Source organism: Typha angustifolia, chromosome 1 (assembly GCF_048772165.1).
Source record: "Typha angustifolia cultivar Huaian chromosome 1, ASM4877216v1, whole genome shotgun sequence".
NCBI lineage: Eukaryota > Viridiplantae > Streptophyta > Magnoliopsida > Poales > Typhaceae > Typha > Typha angustifolia.
In genome coordinates this window covers 1220571-1247069 of record NC_133239.1, presented here as the reverse complement: position 1 = coordinate 1247069, position 26499 = coordinate 1220571, and the positions used below count along the sequence as shown (strand labels likewise).

The window sequence follows — 26499 nt, the reverse complement described above, 5'->3', positions numbered from 1 at the left end:
GGATCTAATTCTCATGTCACATCAGTTGACTTGATCTGGATCTGAATCTAAATCTCAACAACTATGTCAGAAGGCAAAGAACTGGAGACGGGTCAAAGCAACCAGCCATGATTTGGTGAGATTTGCACTTTTGCATTAGATTTTGGTGAAATCGTGTGGATGGTCCATAGCCATAAATTTTTATTTTTGCTGTACTTATCTGCATATATACAGATACACCCTTAAAAAAAACCTTTCAGTTTAATAAAAATAATCTTAGTAATTTAGTAGAGTAAAAGACATACAGGGACCCTTAACTGAACATATGCAGTGATAATAAAGTTAATTATCTTGATAAAATTGAATTATTAATTATATTGGAAGGATATCTATAATATAAATAAATAAAATTTAGCTTCCAAAGACTGGCCTATTTACCGTTGAGATAATGAGGTAACCATGAAGGTCTTCGTGTGGGCTTAAGCCCACGATCGGCGAGTTAGTGGGCGGAATTCTTTGAAGAGCAATAAATGAGCCCATGATGATCAATTAATTTACATGCTCAGGCTCAGCTCCAAAATTATCCCACAAAAATGATATTTTACTCGTTAGAGAAAAAAAACACTTAAACTTATATTAATCTTTAGTTATGCTTTTATACCAATCGAAGAATAGAAATGTTCTAGAAGATAGTGATCTATTATACGCTAATCGATAATAATATGCGAAATATAAAGTGTCAAGAAGACGATCACACAAAACACAAAAGTTTTTACGTGGAAAAGTCTTAAACCGCATAAAAAATTTCTGATCCAAAACAAGCTATATGCGTAAACGCGTCAAAATAAACTCTTTATATATACAAATATAGTATGAACGGATATAGGATGCAAATAAGCTCAGAGTGCATTCAAACACCAATGTAAACAGTTAAATATAGAGTGTCTGTTCTTATGACTTTAGATAAAACTTTATACCTTTTCAATCGTTATGACATCGTTTAAGCACTTCAATAATAATTGTAAAATCGTTCTGCATATTTTGATTTTTAAAATTAATCTTATATTTTAATATTTTTTATCAAATATATTATGTCATGCTCATAAATAAAATCTAAATATATTACATAAATATAAATTTATTTTAAAATATAATTTATTAATTACACAATGACAAAGAAACCTAACAAAGATGATAATTAATTTGTCTTGCCACCACGGATCTATGTCGGAAGCTTTAGGCTCAAGTTTTTTAATACGAACTATTTATTTCCTACATTTTGCTCTTCTTCCCCAAAATCCATATCCAATTCTAGAAATGAGAAATAAATCCACCCCACTCCTCCTTCCTTATCCTACCATATCCAACGCCACCGCCTCATTCGTGGTGGTTCTTGTCACCGCCCTATTCCTCCTCTTCCTCTACCTCACGACCTCTCTTCCTTCCAAGCCCACCTATCACTCCCTCTTCCTTTCCCTTTCCTCTAACTCCACCGCCGCCGACCACCTCCGCGCCCTCACTCGCGTTCCCCACGTCGCCGGCTCTGCTGCCAACTCCGACGCCGCCGCCTATGTCGTGTCCGTCCTCTCCTCCCTCTCCTTCCCCACTCACTCGTCCTACTACTCCGTCCTCCTTTCCTACCCCATCCACCGATCGCTCTCCCTCACCTCGAACCCTAACCCCACTATCTACTTCAACCTCGCCCAGGAGACCTACCCTGGCGACCCCTACGCCGACGCTGCTGCGGACGTAATCCCCACCTTCCACGCCTACGCCGCCTCCGGTGCGGTCACCGCCCCCGTCGCCTATGCCAACTACGGCCGGGTGGAGGATTTCGAAGCGCTGAGGACTTTGGGGGTTAACCTCACCGGTACGGTGATCTTAGCGCGATACGGTAAGATATACCGCGGGGATATCGTAAGGAACGCTCAGGACGCCGGCGCGGCGGCGGCGGTGGTGTACACGGACTCGAAGGACTACGGCGGCGGAGGTAGGAACTTCTTCCCACAAGGGCCATGGATGCCGCCGAGTGGGGTCCAGATAGGGTCGACGTATCGGGGACTCGGCGATCCGACAACGCCAGGGTGGGCTTGCTCCGTCGGAGACGGCGCCGCCTGCGAGCGGCTGAGCAAGGCTGACGTGGCGGCGAGCGGGCTCGTGCCGGGGATACCGTCGCTGCCGGTCTCGGCCAAGGACGGAGAGGCCATCCACCAGACGATAGGTGGACACGCGGCGCCTGATGATTGGCAGGGAGGGGATGGAGAACCGGTTTACCGGCTCGGGCCTGGCCCGGGAATCATTAACCTGACATACTCTGTAAGTCACTATCGAGCAGGTTGTTTCCATGTGATTGATGGTTTACCTTTTCTTTTTTGTGGGATGATAATGTTAGGGAAATGAAACTACTGTGACGATCCAAAACGTATTTGCTGTGATCGAAGGCAAAGAAGAGCCTGATAGGTAATTCATGTTTTGTATTAAAATTTGTGTTTATTTTATTTTGCATTTAATGTGCGCAGTAGTTCTTTTCTGCACCTCTCTGAGAATTATTAATATGAAAAATATTTCCTGGGTTGTATACTATTTCACTATATGCGAAGGTTGGTAGTGGCCCAGGGGATTTGTCCCGTTTCTTCGATGGTTTGAAAGATATTGTACGATAAAACGAAATCAATCAAGGTTGTCCTTTTCTTTCTTTTTCTTTGAGTTGAACGTGAGTTGAAGTTTTTCCTTAAACCATTCGGGTAGGTAGGTAGTATATATCATTGTCTAGCACAAAAGTATTGTTAGACTTTTGTGAATTTAGGCATCTCAAGTGATGAATACTTAGTTTGTCAAAAAAGTGATGACTTCTTAAACCACAATTTTCGCTTGCTAGAAGTGACTAAATGCTTTCTGTTATATTTACAGATATGTACTTCTAGGTAACCATCGTGATGCATGGACATTTGGGGCAGTTGATCCAAACAGTGGGACTGCAGCTTTGCTTGAGGTAAAACTAAATTCGACATAGACCATTCAATGCATCGAGGTTTGGATGATCAAATTCTCTACATTTTCAAGCTGTAGATAAATGTTGGTGAACAGTCAGCTGTGCCCTTGACATAAGGAACTACAGAGATTTCTAGTTTTTCACTGTGGAAGTCCGCTTAAAAGATGCTACAGTTATCTATGATACAAGTCAGATGTAGTTGGCTTCGTCAAGCAAATAAAAAATTGTAGCCTTTTTATTCACTCTGTATAATTTTAGATGCTTTGCATAATAGGTGCTAAACATACATGGTGTAAATAGCTTCTTCCTTTCACACAACTCCTTGAAGCTGCCAAGTTTTTCTTGCATCCTCATTTTAATTTCTTCTTATCACTTCACACACTTCACATCATGATTCTCTACTTGTTATATCGTTTCGTCCAATGTAGGTAGCTCAAAGGTTGTGGAAGCTGCAAAAAAGGGGATGGAGACCTCGGAGAACCATTGTTCTGTGTAACTGGGATGCAGAAGAATATGGCTTGGTCTCTCTCTCTCTCTCTCTCTCTCTCTCTCTCTCTCTCTCTTCATGTGTGCGCACATACAACTAACTTCAGGCATCATTTCTTACTTCATATTATTTAATGTTGTTCAGATAGGATCTACAGAATGGGTTGAAGACAACAGGGAAATGTTAGCTTCTAGAGCTGTTGCTTATCTGAATGTTGACTCTGCCGTAACTGGTCATGGATTCTGGGCTGCTGCAACTCCTCAACTTGATGAGATGCTTAAAGAAGCAAGTAAAGATGTACTTCTTCTATCTTTACGCCATTATTTGAGAAGTAGAAAGGTTCACAACAATCATTATTTTGTTAGGTAAATTAGATGCAGTAGATATTGGACTACAGTTGTAACACCAGAATGTCCAGAACAAACAGCATAATTGGCATTAAGAAGAAAAAAAAACTGACAGGAGATTATATAAACAAATTTATGCAGTATGTAATATATAGGTAATAATAAAATAGTTATAGACATACAAGATGTTATAAATATTGCAGGTGTCATGGAGTCCATGGATGAGATACAAGCTCTTCAGTTTATATCTTTGTCAGATCTCCTTTGTAGCGTTCTCATTTTTGAGTTGTACTGTAGCTGACCTTATATTGTTTTGAATAGGCTTGGATGGTTTAATGTAATTCATTCTTTAAATAATATGATGTACTTTTTCTTGTTCTTTGTGAAGGTTCAAGATCCTGACAACTCATCTCGAACTTTATATGAATCATGGATTGCATCGGGTGATTCCCTACTTGTAAGTTGCTAGACATGGTGCATATCTTGTGTGAAAAGACAAACGTGAGTATCATTAATGCATTACTGCCTGTGCCAAGAAATAAGTATTACGTGTGTGTGTGTGTGTGTGTTCCTTTCTTTATTCTAATTAATATGAAACCATCACCTTTTTGGGAATGAAATTCAAAAGTTCTGATTAGCTGCTGCAAAACTTCTTTTTGAAGATTGGGAGGTTAGGTGGTGGAGGGACAGATTTTGCTGCTTTTGTCCAACATGTAGGTGTTCCTTCCATTGACATGTCATTTGGAGAAGGTAAGTACCTTGTTGCTTGACACTCCAATTTGAATTCCCTTGAATTAGATTATCTGTAGGATTACAATATTTTGAATTCCATTCTATATGAAGACCTTTAGGAATTTCTGTACTTTTGAAAGTTTTATTCTATGAACACTGTATATTCAAGAGAGAATTTGTAGCACTAAATTTGGTAAAACGTTGCCAACCATTTCTTTCTTAAATGAGTGATATGACTTGCACTTCCTGGTTTGATGCTGAAAGTATCAGTAGGTATCATGTTTAGATCTTATTGTCTTAATTTTGAGCAAATAATTGAAAGTGGCTATTAGAAAGTTGCATAATGGATTTACAAGTCCTCAAAATTTCTTAACTAATGCTTTTCTCCTCCAATTGTTTGGTACTAAAGGTAATGTAGTCTCACCTGCAAGTCTGTGCATACGTTGTCATCCCTTAATTTTGCCACCTGTCAGGTGTTCTATGTATCACTTGTAGAAATCTTACAATTTTAATATTGAAGGCTTGCATTTTCTAGAACTCAAATTATTAAATTATCTTGCAGGATACCCAGTTTACCACTCCTTGTATGATGACTTCATGTGGATGGAGAAATTTGGAGACCCTATGTTCCATAGACATGTAGCAGGTAGTCTTGTATGTTCTGTTAATTTTTTAGGCACATACTATGTCAATAATTTCTTTTCAACACCTTAAGGTTTTGTTGATGCCATAATAAGATATTTTGGTGTACTCACGTAGCTGCGAGCATCTGGGGATTAATTGCTTTAAAGCTTGCAGATGAGGAAATCTTACCTTTCGATTATACCTCCTATGCTTTGGAGCTCAAGGCAATATTTTGTTTATTACAAATCTACATACTTCTGGCCTTACATTTTGAATGAACACATCGATATGCCTGTTCCAGTATTACATATATATCCTTTTGAACAGAGGAGTGCAAAAATTATTAAAGATGAGGCACTGGGGATGCGTGTCAGCTTCTCTCCATTATATAAGTCAATCAAAGAGCTCAAAAGGGCAGCCACCAAAGTAGATGGCGAAAGAAAGGTATCTAATAGACTATAGAGATAATTGCCAGGTATATCTTAGGATGTATCATCACTCTGCTGAGCAAAATTATTGCATACTCGTAGGCATTGAAAAGCAAACTTTGGGGCCTGAAGTTGAGAAATGACCCATTGAAAGTTAGGGAGCTCAACGATAGGTTGATGATGACAGAACGGGCATTTACTGATCGGGAGGGGCTCTTTGAAAGAGAATGGTACAAACATCTGGTGAGCTCTTGCATCAGATTCTTAAACATTCATTCATTCATTCATTTTTAATTTCCCTTTTGTATGTTCAATTATATGTTACTGATAAGGATCTTCAATTTTCCAGATTTACGGACCTTCGCAGCATGATGACTATGGATCTAAAGCATATCCAGGTATCGATGATGCCATTGAGAAGGCGATTAGTTTGAACACCTCGGAATCAAGATTTCTTCTACAACATGAGGTGTGGAGGGCTGCCAGGGCTGTGAGCCAGGCAGCCCGAGTCCTTTCTGGAAAATTGACATGAAACAAATGAACGAGACTTTTAGGCCTAGTTTATTTTAAGAATAAAGTTAATTTTAAGATAGATATTCTCTTGATTATTTTTAAAATAAGAATTTTATTTTATGAATAACTGTTTTTATGTTCACTTATATTCTGAACTAAGAGTGCAATAATTATTTTTCATATAATATAAAATATAAAATAAAATAAAATTGTATTTTATATTTTATAAAATTATTTTAATTTGATATAAAGTATGTTGATGAGATAAATATCAAGATAAAATTAGTAATTGAATTAATGTGTTGATATAAGATATAATTTTGATGAATAATATTTGTATTTTAGAATTAGGTTATTATGATATTTAGTCCTTATTTTAAAATAAAGAGTAGTATTGTAGAATAATAAAAAAATTATTTCTGAAATAAATGATGCTTAAAAATTTGTACAAATTCATCAGCTAGTTATTCTTCTGAATTATATAAATTTGTCATCCTTAAAAGTAGCGAAAATTTGTTCTCTCCTATGTAAGACTTCACCAGAGACCCCAATTTTGCACCAATTTCTAATGACACGAGTTTCTAATCTGACATGTTCACCATCAATCAAACTTCGCAGGGATTTCAACCGTTCCTCACTTGTCATTATGATCATTTGGCATTAACTGCCACGATACCAACGTAATAATTTTTTTTTTCCCTATCAGTTTGACCGTTCTTACGTAAGATGGGAAACTTTAGCCACTATCCGACACAAGTTAGGAAACTCATAAAGATCAATCTAATCATAATCACCAAATTCCGTCATCCTCAACCAAAATCACAATCCTCCCCCCACACCACCATCAATTTGGAGCCACAGTGGCAAATAAAAAAAATTTATAAATTAATAATTAAATCAAGAGAGGAACAACAATACCTTCCTCTCATGATCAGACCAAGGCTACTCCCAAAAGCCATTGCTCATCACTTCGCAAGAAGAAAAGATTAGAGAGAACCACAGCTACTCCTGCTGGTCCACGCAAAGCTCCTTCCTCAGCTTATGCGAGAACAACTTACATGCGTCCATGCTTAAATCGACCGCTGCCGACAACGCCACGAACAGCGCCACGTCAGCCATGCAACTCACGTGCTGTGCGCCGACTTCCACCGTTGGCTTACTCACCTTGCCCTCCCCTTCCACCGTGGACCCCATCACGAACCCCGCCACGTCACTCTTGTCGATGACGAATCTACCCCCTCTTCGGACGCCAAGAGAGGACTCGGCGATCGGGAAGCCTCTGTAGTCGGAGAGGCCGGCGTCGGTTACGAGCTCAAACCGGTAGCCGAGCGCGTCCACCGGGCCGCGGTCACGCCAGGCCTCGAGCCGGCCCCACGGCTTCCAGCTGGCAGTGGAGGAGCCGACGGCCCGGAGGATGAGCCAGGCGCCGGGGTTGGCACGGGAGACGCGGCCCGAGCCGGGGGAGGGCACGAACGGCGTCACCATGGAGGCGGCGGCTATGGGCGAGCCGGAGAGGTCGTGGATCGTGACCGTCCATCCCTTGCGCTGGCTATGCCGAGGGTTGTAATAGTCACCGTCGGCGCGGAAGGAGCCGAGCCAGGATTTAATCGGGTTAGTGGATATGGATGCGGAGTTGGACGGAAGTGATCTGGAATTAGATAAGATGTATAAGAAAACTAGTTCAAAACAATTAAATAGTTTAATATGTGACAAAAGATAATCGTTAGATAATAAGCGAGTACAAGACAAAGAACAAGTGTGCATTTTGCGCTCTCTAGTAGGAACTTCAAACCCTTACAACCTTTTTATTAACCATTTGAACACTGTCTCATTAGTAACAATTGCTTGTTTTGATCTCATTTGACCAAGTAATAGTTGGTCGATATTAACCGTCACGGTGGAATATTACAGTCGCAAAAGATGCCTCTCCAGCTAGTAGTGGTGTAGAATATTAGAGTGGCAAGTGTTGTTCAACGAATGATAGTATTAGAAAAGTGGTAATTTGTAGCATAGTATTCTTTCTTTCTGTTAGCTTGCGCAGTAGTTCCTAGAGATCCGAGCAGTACTCTAGAGTTTCCAAGTACTATTGAGCAATAATTTTATGCCACTTGACAACCCCAACGAGTAGAAGTTGCGCTTTACGTACTTCTTTCTTATACCATCTAAAAAGGTAAGCAAATAAAAATCTATTTTTTTTTACCTTGATCTGGTGAGAAATATAATCTTAAAAACTCGAATCTGCTACGATATATATGTATGTATATAAAACCCTTTTTTTTTTATTTGTTTGTAAAAAGGGAAGAGAACGAATAAATTTACCTTGATCTGGTGGTTCTCCTCCGGTCGGCATTAAACCGGCAGCTAAAAACCGGCTGCCTCACGCAGCCGCTCCCCTGGATCTGGTACACCACCGGGCTCAACTCCGGTTCTCCCCCAAATTGGAAAACAAACCGGGGGTCCGGCTCGGCTCGGACCACCAGATGCAGCCTACCCTTCCCTTTCCCCAACCCCACCCACCCGCTCTGCGCCACCACAGCCTCTTCCTCCGCCGCGGCCCTCCCCACGTCCACCCAGACCCTAACCCTCCCCAACACCCGCCCCCCGCCCGCGCCGCACGTGCCCCCGCCCCGACCCGAGTGGACCGCCACGGTCAGGGCCGCCGGTTTGGCGGAGAGCTTGCGGAGCGCCGCTGGATCGAGCGAGATCACGACGGGCGGCGGTGAAGTGGAGGCGATGTCGGGGGTGGTCGGATCGGCCGGGAGGAGGGGGAGAGGGGCAGTTTGGGAGAGGGAGGGGAAGTCTTGGAGGTGGAGGGAGGCGAAGCAGGGGGTGGTGGTGGAGGGGTGGATGGTGTGGTTACCGGGCGATCGGGACACCGCCGGTAGCTTTAAGGCGAGGGATTCGACGATGAGGCGGACGAAGGGGCAGGGATCCATTTGAGCGAATTGGTAGCGATGGCGGGATAATGGAGGAAGGGAACGGGATGGATATAAAGACGGTTGTTTGTTTGCTTTGGAGTATATATATAACCAACTACTCTTAGAATAGTAGAATAGTAGGTATCTTTCCGGAGATGAATTCGACTCCAAACTTAAATAATATTATAAGAAATTTATTTCATGGTTTGGTGGCTTAACTTGATTCAGTTGATGACTCGACAATATTATTAGCTTAAAGGAATAGTTCAACAACGCGACGATTTAAAACAATTCTCGATATTAGTTATTTTTTTAGTCTATATTTAACTTCTGGATTCATGAATAACCAAAAAATATATAAAATTTGGATGAAAGAATCGCATCCAATAAAAATAGTATGCGTAGGACCTACGGATTAATCTTTTGAATGATAACATGTATACTAATATTATTCCTATAAATCTTTTTTTTTCTAACTCTTAATTTTTCATGTGGATTAATGGGAGCTTTGAAACCCCTCCTAGTACATGATGCTTATTATACTATGTTAGGTGCGCAAGTCATAAATAAAATGATAACCTAGTTGTCTTTACAATTAAGGAGAACTGACTCAAACTGCCTATGCCTTCTTATATTTCATATGAGCATTAATTCGAGTTGGAAAGTAGAAGGATGGTTATCTTGAAGCTTTCTCTCTTTCCAGTTAAATCTGAGAGTATTATGGAGAAAGTACTGTATGATCGTTTAGGCATGCATGTCATTCATCAATGAAGTTCCATTTGGATATCCAAATTGAAAAGGATTGGATTTGAAACCCCAGAGAGTATTGCTAAATAGTAGTGTGCTGGATGTGCATGGTTCATACAAATATTCAAATTGAAAACCCCGAGATTATCTTTTCATGCTAATTAATATCAGCTTAGAATCTTTGAAATAAGGTGTAGATTATTGAGAACATTTGGAGAGAGATACCTAAAAGAAAAAAGGATAAGTTCAAAAATGACACACATATAGCAGGAGCTAGTAGAAATGTATGTATTGGATACTGTTAGGGTTGTCATCTTCTGAACTCGACCCACGTTTCATGGTCCTATATATTTGTTATTTAAAATTATAGATAGTAAAATGGTTGTTTACGAGATATATACATATAGGTAGGTATGTGACAGGTGGATAATTAATGAAGTGTTGGTTAGATATAATTGGGGTGATCTGGCATGGTCCTACAAGCAGCTGGCTCTTTGCTGTCTTAGCATGTGAGTCTTGCACTTGCCCATATCATAGCACTTGGTCATATTATCTTATGAGTTCTAGTGTGACTCCACCACTAAGAGCAAAGCCAGGTGAGGTTATGATGCTACTACTCCTTTTGTTGTTTACTCTTCCACTTTAAGGTTACAAATGTATACTTCTTCCCGCAATGCTGGTTCTATGCATTCGTAGGAAATATCATAATATATAAATTGATATAGAGTGACTATTCTTTGACACAAGTCTTTCATTGATTATATAGTAAACATCACAATAAAGGTATACAAGATATCGATTCCTAGGATACAAATTAAGCAAAAGTAATTCAAAAAATAATATAGGTAGATCCGGCATACTGTTGAAGGTACATAACCCTTTGAATTTCCAAAAAGTAGGAGAAGAATCCCTAACCAATAGACAACCAAAGAAGTAAACGACAAAAAGGGTGAAGGCGATAGCACAACTAGGGTTCACAATCAGAGAAAATGATAGTCGTTGATGAGAGAGAGAGAGAGAGAGGAGGAAGAGAAAAAAATTAGGGAAAAGAAAGAAGAAGATGATGGTGATGAGGAGGAGGAGGAGAAAGGAGACTAGGAGGGAAGGAAAACCCTCCACTCTTCTAGCCCCTTGAGCTAGAGGAGAGAAGAAAGAGATCGCTGACAACTATGAGAGAAGAGCCTTCTAAGAGGGAGAAGAAGAAGAAGGAGACCCATCCCTAGCTAGTAGAGCTAGGGTTAGTGGAAAGGGGAAAGCTACTTTGAATCTTAATTATTCTTACTATTGATAATATTAGGTCAAACTATATAGCAATACAAACAACCATGAAGAAATCTAACTAGAAAAGAGAGAATGAATCCTACTAGCCAGTGATGTATGAAAGTTAGATATGAATGCTAAAGTGTGGCAAAAGGTGTAAAGAATTAATGGATTCTAATGTACATGTATTAGATACGTAACATAATATGCTGCATGGCATGCATGCCCGCACCCATGCTGCCATGCATGCATATCTCTGGAAAAGAAAGACACGTCACGTAATTGTTTTAGAGTTTAGTGTTTGTCTTACATCCACGACAAAGATCGTCACATGCACACTACCAAGCAAATCACATACAAAAGCATCGGTCCCCAGCACACTACGTGACACATGTCCATGGTTATTTTGGCATATGATGCAACCTTGCAGATGTGGTACATACATATGGGCATGTCGTCGTGTCGTTTTCAGTCAAGCATGCATGAATGTTCCAAATAATGCTATACAACTACATATAACCATCTATAGTTGAAATTGGCATGGATAGATTCCTCTATTATGCATTAGTGAGAAGGTTATTGAACGTATATTATTAACATAAAACGGTGTTTGGACCTTTGAATGAATTGATTAGAGTCTAAGAGAGGTAGCATAGTAGTAGCAATGGTTAGTTTAGTTTGAGAGAGGAGACGACAGTCGAATCGTATGCAATATTGCATGCATGCATGCAGCTCGTGGGCATTAGAATCCCGAGGAGATTAGGGTGGGGGTTTTAAATTTGTATCGATTGCTGCTTCTTATCATTAGAGAACAAGTCTGGGTCCACTGGGATTACGGATGCATGTGAGATTGTTGAGATATCCAACTCATCTCACATGCATGTTATATGTGCCCGCATCTCCTTGTTTGACCGGATAGATGCATGTGCCCATGCATGAATCATGATGGTATATTGGTATGCTGTTGCTTATCGGCGGCATCTATGGATGATGTGTATGGTCCATGGATGGGTCCCGCGAGCCGATGGTATCAGTCGGCATGTGATGGTGCCCATACTGTTGCATGGATGTGCCTGGTGGCACGTGCGATAGTTGGCCGTATTCAAACTTTGGTAGCCTTTGAGTAGCGGATCATCTCCAACCTCGAATGCATGAATTTCCTTCATCTGAGTATTTGGCAGCTGCGCCGGCTGCCGCCACTGAAGAGCCGTCACGTGGCGCAGGAGTTAAATGAAAGAGTAAATATACTAATGGTGATTTATGCCAAAAAGATCCTTTTCCTTTTTTTTTTTAATTTATATAAAATGGATTGGATGGTCGATGTGAGTTGCGATGAACTTTTCTTATCACCATACTCTATTGTTAATTTGAAACGCGAATGTACACATTTAACATTGATGCAGTAGTTGTAGAAGAGCGAGATCGTTGAGCAGCTGCAGAAAATAATTCACCTAAAATGTAATCTAAAACACAAGTTGGCCATGAACTCGATAGTGTATTCCAGGATTCGAGCCAATTTGAGGTAGTAAAATCAGTACTAATTTTCAAATCCATTTTAATTATCATATAATTAAGGTTTAATAACTCAGATTTCTTTCTAGCAGGGGAATCCATAGCACTTATACATCTCATTCTGAGAAAAAGCACCCCAAAAGAAATTGGTCACTTTATACCAAGCACCACTTATTTAAATGAAAAAGAAAAAGACAACAAGGTACAAGGAAGATATAGTAATTCTTGATCATATGGCAAAGAGAATAATCTCAGGATGCACATAATAATACCACCAGGAACGGATCAGAGCTTCTTTCTTAAGATAATCCAACTTACTCAAAAGTAAATTTAAAGAAGAGGGGGCTCAGGTTTAAAAGAAACCAAAAGAATATATAAGAACCATCAAAGGCAATCGAAACAAAAAAGAAGCTTAAGCAACCAAACGATCTTGTCGAGCGACAAGATTATTGCCCAAAGCAAATGCAAAAAGACAGGTTCTCAGACATGCACAGAGTACAGGAATCGACGAAAAGATCACATCCCACTGAAGCTAGAAATATGGAGGGATTGCTTGTGTTCTGTGGACTAGAGGCCTTGATCTATGAGATAGTCTCCCAACCTCTCCACAATCATGTTGCATTGCCCGGGAGTCATGGGCTCATCATATATACCAAAGATGAGTGCTTGAGTGGTTTTCTTTACAGTGATTCCTCCTGCACCCTGCAGAACAAAAGAGAAGGGCTTTAGAAGGCACTACTACTACACTAGCAAATGGAAAAATCGGCGGTCATTCTTGATGTTTCACTTCTTTAGATGTACTCAGGAAAAGCAGAAATAATCTCTGTTCTCTCCCTGTGAAATGCCTTGAGGTCATTTGCAGTTAAAATTACTCAAGTTGAACCTGAGTGAGCAATATACGGAGACCTTCGACTAACAGAGATATACTCAAAATGTAATAGTAGGTCACAAATAGTGAGGTCTCTTCCTAATGACTGCAAAACAAAATAGTGCACATATGGATCCCCAGACCTTGGAAATCATAAAGAAGTCTTAGTTAAGGTAACACTCTGTTACATGATATTATGTGAGGGAAGCAATACTTGGGCTCCTCTAAACTTCAACTATGTAACAAAAGTACTATGGTCCCTTGTAAAAGAAATTTCTGTTTCTGGCCTTGGTGATAGCCATGCTAATGATAACCCTGATATATATATATATATATATATAAATCTGGGCATAGGTAATTAAGTCAGTGGCAAAGTAAACTTCAATGAGTAGATTAAAGTGAACTTCAGAGACTATATTTAAGTTTCGCATGGTTATTAGCAAAACGGGGAAGAAGGAAAAGTAGATAGAATTGATAGATCAGGATTGTGCTATTCTCATGAAGTAAGGCCATTAAGATTAGACTCCATAGAGCTGTGAATGAGCAGAAAGTAGGATGGAAATGCACAAACATATCAATGATGCTATTCAACACAAAAACTGAAATCAAGTTTGCAAAAGATAAGCATGGGTGCAGAAAAATAAAAAGACATTCTGTTCTCCAGATATTATGAATTGATACGAAATTCTAAATTTGTGATACAAAGCTTTTGTTGAGCAATACCAAATGCTGTCTCTAGCATCAACTATACATCATGTCTGCAATAGGTCAATATAAACTGAAGAAAAAAGAAACTTAGCATTGTGTATTAAACAAAAGAAAAGATTCCAGCACAATGAAATCCCTTCTGGATAGAGAAGGGAAGAAACATATAAAAGACAGGAATCAGTCACCTTCTTTCCACGAATAACAGCTCCAGCCTCTCCTTGGATTACCATATACTTTGTTGATCCAAGAAATAAGCCAGTGGGGGCAAGTGATCCAGGCTCATCAAAATCTTTCATAATGTTAGAGATTTCCTCAGGTTTAAACTGCACATAGGAAAGAAGAAGACACAGTTATAACAAGTAGAGAACAAAAGATGAAACATCAAACTACAGCCAATAGTGCTTTTCGTTATTATGGGCTTCAAGTGAAGAGAGTAAAACCTTCAAAAAATTTAGTTCAAAACTACAGAAACAAGAAAATCGTGTCACTTTGCCAAAGGGTGAAGAATATATTAATGCATACATACTTATCTATTTGCCTACATACATGTACACATAACAAGAGTTGCAGATTCAGCAACAGCAACAAAATTATGAATTTTCTAGGTCCTTTCTTATGCATCATAACATGCAAAAAAGAAAAGATGTAAGAGACAGATTTTGAGCACGCAATGGTTAAAGTTGACCTCATATATCTATCTCAAACTAGCAACTTTTGAATAATTTATCCATGGAACCATCAGATAACACAATTAAAATCATCTAAGACAATATCCAAATTTCCATGATACTAACAATCTCACTATGGCATTTAAACTTGACATCAGTTTATTACAATAATATAATATAAAAGCCATAATCTATGCATGCATAAAGGTACAGCCTATCATTTAATCCAAATTGCTCTAAATTTCAAATAGATGATTAAACGGGTCAACGAAAGCTTCATCAATGAGAAAAAAACGGCCCGGATCACCAGCTTAGGCCCCTAAATGATCGCACAAAAATAAAAAATATAAGGTTAGACAATCAGATGGGAACGATTACCGTATACACACGCCTGCACAAAGTTGCAGACCATCATCTAAGAGACCTTTCAACACGCCAATTGTAATATAAGGAAACCAACCACATTCCTAGCATTGCCAATACCAGATCAAAACTAAATCCCATTAAGTTGCATCAAACTACATCAATTATCTATATCCGGTTCACAATGTAATCGAATAGACACCAATACAAGCAAAGTTTAACGGATCAATTGCTTCCCACATTTGATCATCTCAAATCAGATCCACCAGAAGACATCACAAAGATCGAAGAGCACACCGATCTAACGATATCACGGAAAGGAAATATACCTGGGGAAACGAGGCGCTCTGCGCCCACACGCTACCATCCTGGCCGACGATGGCCGCGGAGGTGAGGTAATGGCCTTCGATCTCGCACATGAGATGGTCATCGACGTACGTTTGCCACGACATCTCGTCTCCTCTTCTTCTCCTTCTTCTCTTTTCTCCTCTCCTTCTCCTTCTCCTTCTCCTTCTCCTTCGTCTCCTTCGCTCGCTTCGCTCGCTATTTAAACTTATCGCGCTTGTAAATCTTAGGAGAGAGAGAGAGAGAAGAATAAATAGTGGGCCGGGGAGAGGAGAGGATGGATCTCTCTGGGTGCCTCACCACTCCTCCTCAACCACCCATTCAACCCGATTGAATAATTTCCCTTCAAGTCCGCCTATAGTTTAGCCGAAATTTACTACTCCCCCTACCGCTTTACCCCCGGATTCAAACTTATTTACCCAGATAGCCTTCTCCGTCCTGATGAATCCGACGGCTCAGGTTGATTCGTACGACCGACGGTGGAGATCCGCTTTACAGATATTGGCCACTTTCGTTGGGCCCCACGACAGGAAGGTCTGAAGGAAAGGAAGGATAGACAGCTTGGGTCTCGATATCTTAGGCCCATTATTGATATGCCCCATCTTTTCCTTACATTTAAATTGAAAAAAATTAGAGATTTAAAAAGAAATAATTAGTGTAGAATTTGGTAAAGAAATATGTGATGATGGTGATGGAGATGGTTTAGTACATTTGATTGTTTTCTTATAGTGAAACACTACCATTACATGGCCCACCATAATATAATATGGAAGCTGAGCTATTTTAATCACATATGACCTATTTGATTCGAGGAAACTTTGTAAGTGGACCATTGATGGAGTCAAATATATTGACACAAGTGTAAATCACCATCCACTACTTATAACTAGAAGCATCCTACATTACACATTGGACCATGAAGAACTTTTTCATATCTCCTCAGCCAAAATTATTCTTTCTCAAAGGATGCCCAAGACAATTGCAAAGGTTGAAAACAGCATTGCAGTCAGAGCTTCAACCAAGTGCAACGGGGTAGAATTATATCCTCTCGACGAAACTGCCGACGCCGTTGAATTTGCACTGCTCATTTTACTGTCAGAAGATAAGTGCAGTAGACTTTGTTAGCGAAAATAATTCCTTGAATAGGATTGTAGCACATCTGACAAAAGTGTGAACTTCTACTTACCCAGAGGTCAGATAGATGCAAGAATCATAACCTGTCGACAAACAAATCGAGTGTGATATTAGAGATGTTTTATAGATGTTTTGGATAACATGGTTGATTGATGCAAGTCGTAATAGGGCGGGAGAATCTAGTTCGAAACTTGAATTCGAGGCTAATAATGGAGCATAGATTACAGATCAGCTTAAGCTTTAGAGACATCTATATACATTCTCTGAATTAGAGAAAACTGCAGATGTACATTATATAGTGTGTCTAGCTACTTACTTGGATCTTTCGTAGTTCTCACTCCTGCACCTCCAAAGCTGCAAGCAACATCAGTAGCACCGTTTTGCTGGAAGAAGCTGTTAAATGCAAATGACGCATGAGAAGCTAAAGTATCGGGTTGATAACAGGGCTGGCTAGGTTGTATAGCCGAACAGTCAACATTGCCGGAACCACAAGCCCAGTTCAAGGCATTTTGCAAATCCACATCTGAAGCATTAGTAGAAGCAACACACCATGTCCCATTAGAACTTGTAATGTTGGCCCCTGTCACAATATCCACATTCCCTCTACCATTCCAATCGAGGCTATAAACACTAGTCTGGTCAGGATAAAACAGCCCCCAGTTCCTCTCAGATTCTATTCCAGGCTTTCTATTCTCATTGAACAATGAAAATATATAGACATCAATCTCCTCTCCAGGCTTTGCTGGAGTTCCTGTATCATTGATTACATGGCGTATAAGATTGGTGTCATAAGTTTGAGCATTATCTGGGGTTGCAGCAGTTTCTTTAGTTGCACCCTTGTTAGGCCACCCAGTTTCAGTAACCATGATTTTCAATGTCTTAAAGTTCAGCGCCATGAGCGCGAAGAAGATAGAATCCAGCTGCGCATCAAACATGTTCGTGTAAACTAAACCAGTATTTGGATCAATGACATCTTGAGCTGATGGCGAGAACAATGCATAGTCCAATGAGACATTACTAGGAGAGTCCCTATAGGCATAGTATGGGTATAGATTCACCATGAAAGGGGACTGGTTCTCCACAAGGAATTCCAACATGGGCTTCAGAAAGTACGCATACTTGCTGTTAAAAGCTCCGGCAGATGGCGGGAAGGATCTAGACAGAACCCCCAGTGAATGGGTACTCGAAACTTTGATTCTTTTATGCAATCCCACCTTCTTGAGAGCTGTTAGAACATTGACCATGGAAGGGACAACGAGAGCAGACACGTTGGCAGAACTCTCAGTGACTTCAGCACCTACTGTAATATAGGTGATCATCGTCGCTGGGTAATAGGGTAGAATGCTGTTCTTGAGCCAAGTATCAACATTGGATTGGTACTGAGAAAAGGGAAGTAAGTCTGAGTTTGGGACTCCAACCATGACTTCCACGCCGGTGTTTGCGAAGGCTTTGATAACCTGGATGTTGGTGTCATAGATTCTTACGTACTTAATGGAATGTTGCTGGACCAATTGGGCTACTTTGTCAGGTGTCGGAAGGTCGTCCGCATTACGACCATAACAGACCCCGATTTTGCTGCATCTGCAAACCCCTGCAGAGAAAATGGCAACTTTGATCTTTCAAACTTTGGATATTGATGAAGATTTCATGACAGTTGAAAGCAAAATGACGAAGCAACTACCACTTCATTTTAGTTATAATATTTGTGCTCATAAAAGCAAATGCATTTCTTTGTGAATGCTCACCAAGAACGACCACATTAACCGAACATACCATAAAAACAAAACTTTTGGGTAACTTCAGAATATTAAACTTTGGATCTTATGAAGACTATACAAGTAGAAAACAAGACGAGAGAAGCAAGCAACGCCCATTTGTTTATTAATCAAATATTGTGCTCATTGCACACAGTAGCAAATGCTACTGGACGAGTAGTCACTTCTTAATGCCATTAAGAACATTGCCTATATCTTCTAGCAAGAACTACCAAAATAACCCAAAGCAACCATAACAATCAAAACTTTAACAATGAGATATACGAAAATGCAGATGGGTATCCCCCAGTTTCTTCAAATAAGTTGGGAAAACCCAGAACAAATCAAAAACTCCACACAAAGCAAAGCATCTTAAAAGAGAGAGCACAAATAAGAGAGCTCCTTTTTCTTTTTCGAACCGAGTAAGTCCACTAACCAGCGAAGATAGAGAGGATTAGAAGCGGAACCACAAAAAGATCTCTCGCCATGGAACCAGAAGAATCCTTCCAACGCCTTCAAAGTTTCCTTCTTTTCCTCTTCTCCTCCCACTAATAACACGCATCCGAAGGCCTCCTCCTCCCTTTCGACCGTTGCCTCCGCAGCTCAAGGTGGAGGACGTACGGAGAACAGAGTGGAGAAGAGAGGAGAGTAGAGAGTGGAGTGAGGAGACGGACTTGAAGTGGGTTTATGGAATGGAGTTGAAAGGAGACGTCTGGCGTCCGGAGACAGGGAGATGTTTTTGCTGGATATCGAGGAGAGACAGACATTTTGCGCTCTATTCCATGCCCCCCCCCCTCCCTTCCAACGGTAAAGAAAATAAAGCAGCCTTTGTCTTTTCGTGGATGGATTCGGATGGCGTTTCCCAAGTTTTCTTAAAAGGGTTATTTTTTGCATGAATGTATACCCATAAAAAAATATGTAGTTGAATATTTGGTTGGCAAATTATATTCCATCCCCGTCGTTAGATTTAGATTTAGATTTAGATTTATTTTCTATAGTTTTATGCTTGGATGGCAAATTTATTTAGATTTTATATTCTTAATTTTATATTTAAAGTAAAATTAACATTTTAATTATATTTGACTAAGTTAAAACTTAAATATAAATACATAGATAATTGAATAAACTTTCTCGTTCATCTAAAAGAATGTTGATATAATTTCAAAATTTAAATAATAAATATAGAATAAATATGTCTATTATATTAAACTTTTTATTTGATTTTAGATTTTATACATATATATTATTTTTGTCATCTAAAATCTAATTGCTATTGTTTTTTATGCTTTCGAAAACTTATTTATTTATCTGTAATTTAATTCTAATGAGTATTTCTAAATTTAATTTATAAATTGATTAAATATAATAGAAATAATAGTTTTAATTTTAGTATAACTATAAGGGACGAGTGAAATGAATTTAAAGCCGAACAACATGGGTAAAATATAGTTTCTCAATATTTACTATGACAAGGTATTCATGAAATAAAAAAGTAAAATTGTGTGTTTTGATGAGTGTATATACAAATATTAATTTTAAAATATATGTATAAATAAATAAAATATTTTTGAAGAAATAAATATAATAATAAGAGTCCCTTTTGGCAAAGAAGTGTCCTTCCTTTTGTCTCTATATATATTTTTAACTCCACTTGATGAAACTACAGTATGCCAATAAAAATTAGATTTTTACCCTAGAATGATGGCATCTCGATTCCGACAAAACCACTGTGTTTGAAATTATAAAAGAGGATGAAAAAAAATTTAAAAAAAGAGAGGAAAGATCCAAAGATGGATCTGATAAAGTATAATTTATTTAAAACAAGGATACAGTATAATTTCATATATATATATATATATATATGTATGTATGTATGTATGTATGTACCCCTAAAGTTATTCTGTGACTCATCCAACAGATATGGACACATTACCAAGAGGATGGGAGATAGATAGTATGGTCTCTCTACCTATTGCCATGAGAATTTTGACCTTTATATGAAAAATGATTTAGAATCAATTGCTAATCAAAGATAGGTTGATCAAATATGGTATGCTGGATAGCCCTCTGTGTGACATCTGTAAAATGAATGTTAAAACTACATAGCATCTCTTTTATGGATTGTGAAATGGCCAAACAACTGTGGGATCTCACTATGTCCACTTTTGGTTTTCATGTCTCCTTTGATGGCAATTGGATAAATGATGATTGGCTTAAGGAAGTTAAAAACCTTCCTAAAAATAGACGCAATCTTTTGCTGGTTATTACTGTAAATTCTTTTTGGCAGCTTTGGAAACACAGGAGCGACTGTAAATATAATTACTCAACGATATTTACTTATATTTATTGGAGGAAAATGATCATTATGATTATGGATTACCTATGACCAAACAGTAATAGTATTACTAATGCAAACCATCCTTCTCCACTTGCTATTGGCTAGACTCGGCTTAATCATGGTTGGGTTAAACTTAACTGCGATGGTTCTGTGGATTAATTAGCCAATAGAGGTGGAGGAGGTTGGATATTCAGAAATTCTAACTATGATATTTTATTGGCAGGTGAGGTGCCGGTAAAATGCAATAGTGTTATCATGGCTGAAGCTTGGGCTATAAGATAGATTTTAATACAAGCCAAGGGTCTAAACATATAAAATCTCTATATCAAAACCAATTTGCAGATTTTGATCAACTCCATAAAAAATAGTGTGAATTTTTGGACCTTGCGAAATCTGATAATAAATATCATGATCTTATTATCGGTTTTTGACAATACGATCATTAAACACAATTATAGAGAAGCTAACCTAGCAGCCGACTGGCTAGCTAACCATACATGATCAACGTATACTAATTTTTTGTGGAGAGACTTAGATTTTTCTGAGTTCACTTTAATTTTGTATAAAGATATCATTGGCACCTTATACCGACAAGAAAATGGGTTGTAACCTTTTAGGCTTTTTTGTCTTTGATTTAATGAATTTCTCCTTTAAGAAAACAGTGACTTCTTCTCATCTCTTCCTTTGACTTTTTTATTTATTTTCTTTTATTATCATATGAATAGAATGTTTTTACAATTTTGTCGAATTCTAAAGAGATTTTGAAGTAGAACACCATCACAAAGGTTTTGAGATGGGCTATGGGCCTTATTATTATTATTCTAAAAACAAGTTATTTAAGGTTTAGTGTGTGAAGGTATATTTAAGAATTTTGGAGTTAAAACTATGACTTATTGCTGTGGAATATATGATTATTATATATTTTATATTATATTAGTTATTCACAAAATTTGAATCTGACTCATTATCCGAATCGAATTTAAATCTGATTTGAGTCAGATAAAATCTAATAATAAATGGACTAAATATATATGATAAATTACCTAAGCATTTAAAATTTGATTTGAGTTCAAATTCGATAAAAGTAATAAATATAAATCCAATCTTGTTTTCCTAGTCTAAACTTTCAAAGACTTCGAGTCGATGATCGGCAATGGTTCGTACACAATGGGCTCCGATTCCGAGGTCGGATTCAGGTTGGTTTATAGGGTTAACGGGTTACAGCCTGTTCTCTTCCTCGCCCGATGAAGCCAAACCCAGATTGACGGTTGACCGACCAAGCTGTGGGCGGAGGAATCCCTCGTGGGTCCATCTCGTCTCCGTTGTATCAATCATACAAACCTCCACATCAGCGTCACGTACGGCGGATCGAGCACCGAATAAGAAATTGTATGGGTGTCCAAACTATGCCGCCGTTTCGGAAACCCACGGCTGTTTCGCTGCGAAGCGAACTCCTTCCTCGATGACTAAAATAGCTCATGGTGGAGAGGAAGAGGCAACCTTCAATTTTCCGCTAATCTGGATCCAGAGAGAGAGAGAGAGAGAGGAAGATGGTTACGATTTCGGAGATGAGAGATGCGTGGACGAGCAAGAGGAAGTCTTTCATGGTTGCTTCTCCCAGTGAACCGACTGTTGTCCATCGCAAGGGCCACGTCAAAGGTAGATTACTTTGATCATCTCAGGTTTTTATTTTTGTTTGTTTGTGTAAATAGGTATTCCTGAGGATTGTGGAAGTTTCATGAGAAGCCATGAATTGATTTTTGTTGTTTGCAGTGAGAAATGTATGATGATTTTGAGAAGAAGGATTCAGTGATGAATAATCTTTTCTGTTTTTATTGCAATCGAACTAAAATCATGCTATTATTTTCTGTAAATCGTGATCTTTGTCAATCGCAACAATGGTAGACCTCAAAAGTAGACTATTGAGGTGGTGAAAGGATTTCTTGTGCAACTCTTGACCCTTTGGCTTATAGCTTGGTAATCTTGGATTACATGAGTCTAATCGTTTTTCCTTACTTATATCACAATTTCAATTGATGTTCTTCTGTTTTTGTCTTTCATTCTGGCATATTTTCGCTCTCCATTTGGTTATAACTGGACTCATAAGATCAGAAGAAGGAAAATGTAAGCCTTGGAAAACTTCAAATTTGTTTCTTATGACATTGTTTTACATCGTCATTAATGCTCCAATCAATCTTGATGCATTGTCAACATGCTCTTTTCTTATCGCATTTACCCCTGTGATTGATTCTGGTTGCATGTTCTGATGTTCCTCTTTCGATTTCCTTATTCTTTCCGATGAACAATATATTCAATAAGTTGCCGAAGGTAATGTACTAATGAATTTCGGAGTTGTGACATGCTTTCTTCATCTGATGCTTAAAGCTTCTGCCCTTTATTCCATATTTGTTATAAATTCATGTGCAGTTTTTGTTATACTGTAATGAATGATGGACCTGAATATCTAACTATCCTTTTCAACTCATTTGTTGTTTGCAGAAGCAGTTCAATCAGGGTTCATAACAGCTGTTGTTGCTGGTGCGGTAGCTGCAGTTCCAACAGTAAGCTTTCTTTACAGTTCTCCTTCGCTTTAGTACTTCAGGTTTTCTTACCATGATAATTTGGACCTATCTAGCTGCAGTTGGAAGGAGATAATATTATACAAGATGGATTTTTTTGTTTTTTTTGGTTACACAACAATGCCTGATGCTTTTCTTTGCTTCATGCTCTATTATGAAACTAAGTGTTCCTGCAGTTTAAGCTTCTTCTTACAATGGGCAACATTTTTAACCCTTGGTTATGATATGTTCGTTAAATTGCTTCTGTGATTCAGTTAATTGGCTGCCGTGTTATCCCGTGGGCTAAGGCTAACCTCAATTACACTGCACAGGCGCTCATCATCTCGTCAGGTAATGTATTAGTTGATGTCGGTTTTGCTGGTAGTTGAGATAGTATAACTGCTTTCTTTTATCAAATGCATAAAGTATGATGTCATGTAGCATCATCAATAGAATTATTGACATTGCATCTTATTGGCCAAAGAGAAGTGATTTTCTGAAGTAAATGGTGTCTCAAGAGGGTTGGGAAATAGTGCCTCTTGGTTATCTAGTTAATTCTTTTCTCAACTCAACAAGGTGAGCTTTGAGACGTGTTAATTGATATCTTGAGATCAGCTGGTATGGAACTTGACTTATATGAGAGTTCTGACTCACTAAGAGCTATGACCTTTGCATTGCTTGATCTACTGTTTCCGTTGGCCACATACCAGTTGTTTCACTGAAATCTTCTTCCGGTACTTTAGGCACGAGCTCCCTGCTGCACTTCAAACTAGTTACTGTCTGTCTTAAATAATATTAGATCCACACAGTTAAGACTATAGAACAGCTCTTGATTTCTGCCAGAAGCATATGTCCCTTTGTTTTCTTGATTTGCTTCCAATATGGTCACTACCTGCTCAACTGTAGTAGTCCCCTTCTGTCAATATGATTGATCCAATTGTGTGAGAAAATATACTGAGTGGCTTTTCAGACATAACAGGAATGTGTGATTGTCTTACTTATTTGAAGTAAGTCTCTTGATCAAGTTATCCTACAGTTCAGTAGGTCTAAAATTGGCCTAAAGAGTTGTTTCCTAACTTCATAGTTTTTGTTATCTACAATGCAGATATTTAGAGTTCTTTGTACCTCTTTAATATCTTAATTTTGTATAGTTTGTCTTTCTAAAAATATGTTTGAGGAAGTGGATATACTGAAGTAAATCATGCATTCGAGGTCTCATAAAAGAACTCTAATCTGCTTGTTTTTTTCTAGATTTGCTTCAACTTATTCTCAGATCTTATTTTGCAGCTTCAGTAGCCGGTTTCTTCATCGCTGCAGATAGGCGTATTCTGGAAAGTGCAAGGGGGAATTCTCTCGAAAAGTTTGAGAAATCTACATAATGGAAAACCTCCTCTGATTCCGAACTATTACCGATACCATGAAAAAGATCTAGTTGCATCTGCAGTTTAACGCAAATGCAATTCGCAGTAACAATCGCAGTTCCTTCGCTTTTCTTCTTATGCTCTCAATTCTACGACGAAAGTTATGAATTATTGTTATGTTTGTATGAACTTTTGGATTTCTTCCTTGTTCTCCAAGCTTATTCCAAGATCATGTATCAGTATATCACTGCCAATATCCCACCATGGGCCCCTGATGGGCCATCATTTATCTCAGCACGATCTGGAGTAGACCTAACTTATCACCATCGAATGATTTGCAAAATTATTCTACTTCCTAATCATATTAGCAAGTATAGACCCTTTTTTTTTTCCTTAATATTTATTAAAAAAGAGAAACTCGATATAATAAGGGTGGCTTTGGTTTTCCAGTATGTATATTTTGTTTGTAATCCTTAATTATATCTATATAAGCAGTGCATGCTTTAGTTTTAATATGTGAAAGCTAATAAGATCGGTTGCGATCCAGTTGGATAAGATTAGCATTATTTATCAACTGTCGGCTGGCGTATTCTCGATCTATTCTAACCCCGGATTATTTATCCTATCCATAATTTCCTATTCCATCACGCGGATAGCCGACCTCATACGCCGCTCAGTCGCTTGTCCTCATCGTGCCTCCGCGTCTTTGGATAAGGGCGGATAAGAGAGTGGGAAGAATAAATATATCGACCCCACATACATGCCCACTATTCTTGCTCCCTTATCCCTACATCTCCAATTTCCAACCCCTCTGACCATATTTTCTTTCCTTTCCACGTTCCATCTTGGACAAGTTTCACCAACCTGGTCCATAGATAAAATACTACTAAAATTGATAGAAAAAAAATAATAATGATAATAGTTTAGCATATTTGGGACTTAATTCTTATCCTGGTTTGTTCTAGAATTTATCCACGGTGGTGTAACTCTGGTGGAATAATTCCGATTCAAATTTCCACCATGAGGACCAGGTGTTTGGTCTCGAGTCTTCATACGTGTTATCGCGAAGCTTCACCTTCCACACCAGCAGAGCTTTGAATTAGTCATTTAATATCCATGGCTGGCAACTAGAGATCATGAAAATTATTTAATTTCCGGATAAGATTTGCTGGATTCGGTCACCAACTTATGTCCTTCGATGCAATGTGAAATGTCCCTAACATAAATTGACCTTCTATCCTAGGAAAGCCACATGAAACATTATTATTTGCCACGACTCTCTTAATTCCGGAGAATAAATATTGTTAGATATCTGTCTCAAGGAAAGGGGAAGGGGAACACGCCTTAAATCCACCTAGGAATATATTTAGTCATAAACATTCTACAGTCTTTTTTTTTAATTAAAAATAAATAAATTAAAAAAAAAGCCCTTTGACAATATTAAAAATTTACGCTAATCGAAAGTGATTATTGAGATTATTTACAACAAAAAGTGTAGCAAAAAATAGTAGGTAATTGAAATTTACATAGTAATATTTTGTAAATATCATTTTCAATCAAAATTCCTTTTTTTTTTTAATAAAAGATATTACTTCAGCTCGTGAATATTGATGTAAATGAAACTTCTTCTCGGGTAATAAACTTTAGAATATAAATTAAATTAAATTAAATTAAAATTAAAATAAAGTTGGATATTCTAGGCTTTCGGCCTTATCCATTTGTACAACCCAAGCCATAGGGAAGGTGATAAGGTGGAATCTTTGGCTAGGCAGGCAATGGTTCAAGTGGAGCAACAAAGTTCACATATTAATATGATTCTCCACTTTGTCACACTAATTCCAACCATTAATAATTTCGGCCACC

At 38.4% G+C, this 26499-nt stretch overlaps 5 protein-coding genes across 5 annotated transcripts; 2 read left to right on the top strand and 3 right to left on the bottom strand.

The window, feature by feature from the left end:
• The first annotated feature begins 1238 nt into the window (after positions 1-1238).
• Positions 1239-6181, top strand: LOC140764420 (probable glutamate carboxypeptidase LAMP1). The gene is made up of 12 exons (XM_073102978.1): positions 1239-2295; positions 2372-2439; positions 2890-2971; positions 3400-3492; positions 3603-3755; positions 4194-4262; positions 4468-4555; positions 5100-5183; positions 5297-5385; positions 5489-5605; positions 5692-5832; positions 5939-6181. Exons 1-12 carry the CDS (start codon positions 1297-1299, stop codon positions 6119-6121), a joined length of 2166 nt encoding a protein of 721 aa, XP_072959079.1. The 5' UTR covers positions 1239-1296; the 3' UTR covers positions 6122-6181.
• A 702-nt stretch (positions 6182-6883) lies between these two features.
• LOC140764469 (uncharacterized) lies at positions 6884-9103 on the bottom strand. The gene is made up of 2 exons (XM_073103058.1): positions 8422-9103; positions 6884-7750 (listed from the first exon to the last, which is right to left on the bottom strand). Exons 1-2 carry the CDS (start codon positions 9036-9038, stop codon positions 7105-7107), a joined length of 1263 nt encoding a protein of 420 aa, XP_072959159.1. The 5' UTR covers positions 9039-9103; the 3' UTR covers positions 6884-7104.
• A 3728-nt stretch (positions 9104-12831) lies between these two features.
• On the bottom strand, positions 12832-15749 carry LOC140764501 (profilin-A). The gene is made up of 3 exons (XM_073103100.1): positions 15476-15749; positions 14301-14438; positions 12832-13241 (listed from the first exon to the last, which is right to left on the bottom strand). The coding sequence occupies exons 1-3, from the start codon at positions 15596-15598 to the stop codon at positions 13107-13109; spliced, it is 396 nt and encodes a 131-aa protein (XP_072959201.1). The 5' UTR covers positions 15599-15749; the 3' UTR covers positions 12832-13106.
• A 427-nt stretch (positions 15750-16176) lies between these two features.
• LOC140764452 (glucan endo-1,3-beta-glucosidase 13) lies at positions 16177-19150 on the bottom strand. Its single transcript, XM_073103035.1, has 4 exons — positions 18816-19150; positions 16942-18216; positions 16678-16708; positions 16177-16583 (listed from the first exon to the last, which is right to left on the bottom strand). Exons 1-4 carry the CDS (start codon positions 18865-18867, stop codon positions 16451-16453), a joined length of 1491 nt encoding a protein of 496 aa, XP_072959136.1. The 5' UTR covers positions 18868-19150; the 3' UTR covers positions 16177-16450.
• A 2964-nt stretch (positions 19151-22114) lies between these two features.
• On the top strand, positions 22115-24868 carry LOC140764510 (early nodulin-93-like). Its single transcript, XM_073103109.1, has 4 exons — positions 22115-22376; positions 23217-23278; positions 23551-23626; positions 24563-24868. The coding sequence occupies exons 1-4, from the start codon at positions 22268-22270 to the stop codon at positions 24652-24654; spliced, it is 339 nt and encodes a 112-aa protein (XP_072959210.1). The 5' UTR covers positions 22115-22267; the 3' UTR covers positions 24655-24868.
• The last annotated feature ends 1631 nt before the right edge of the window (positions 24869-26499 follow it).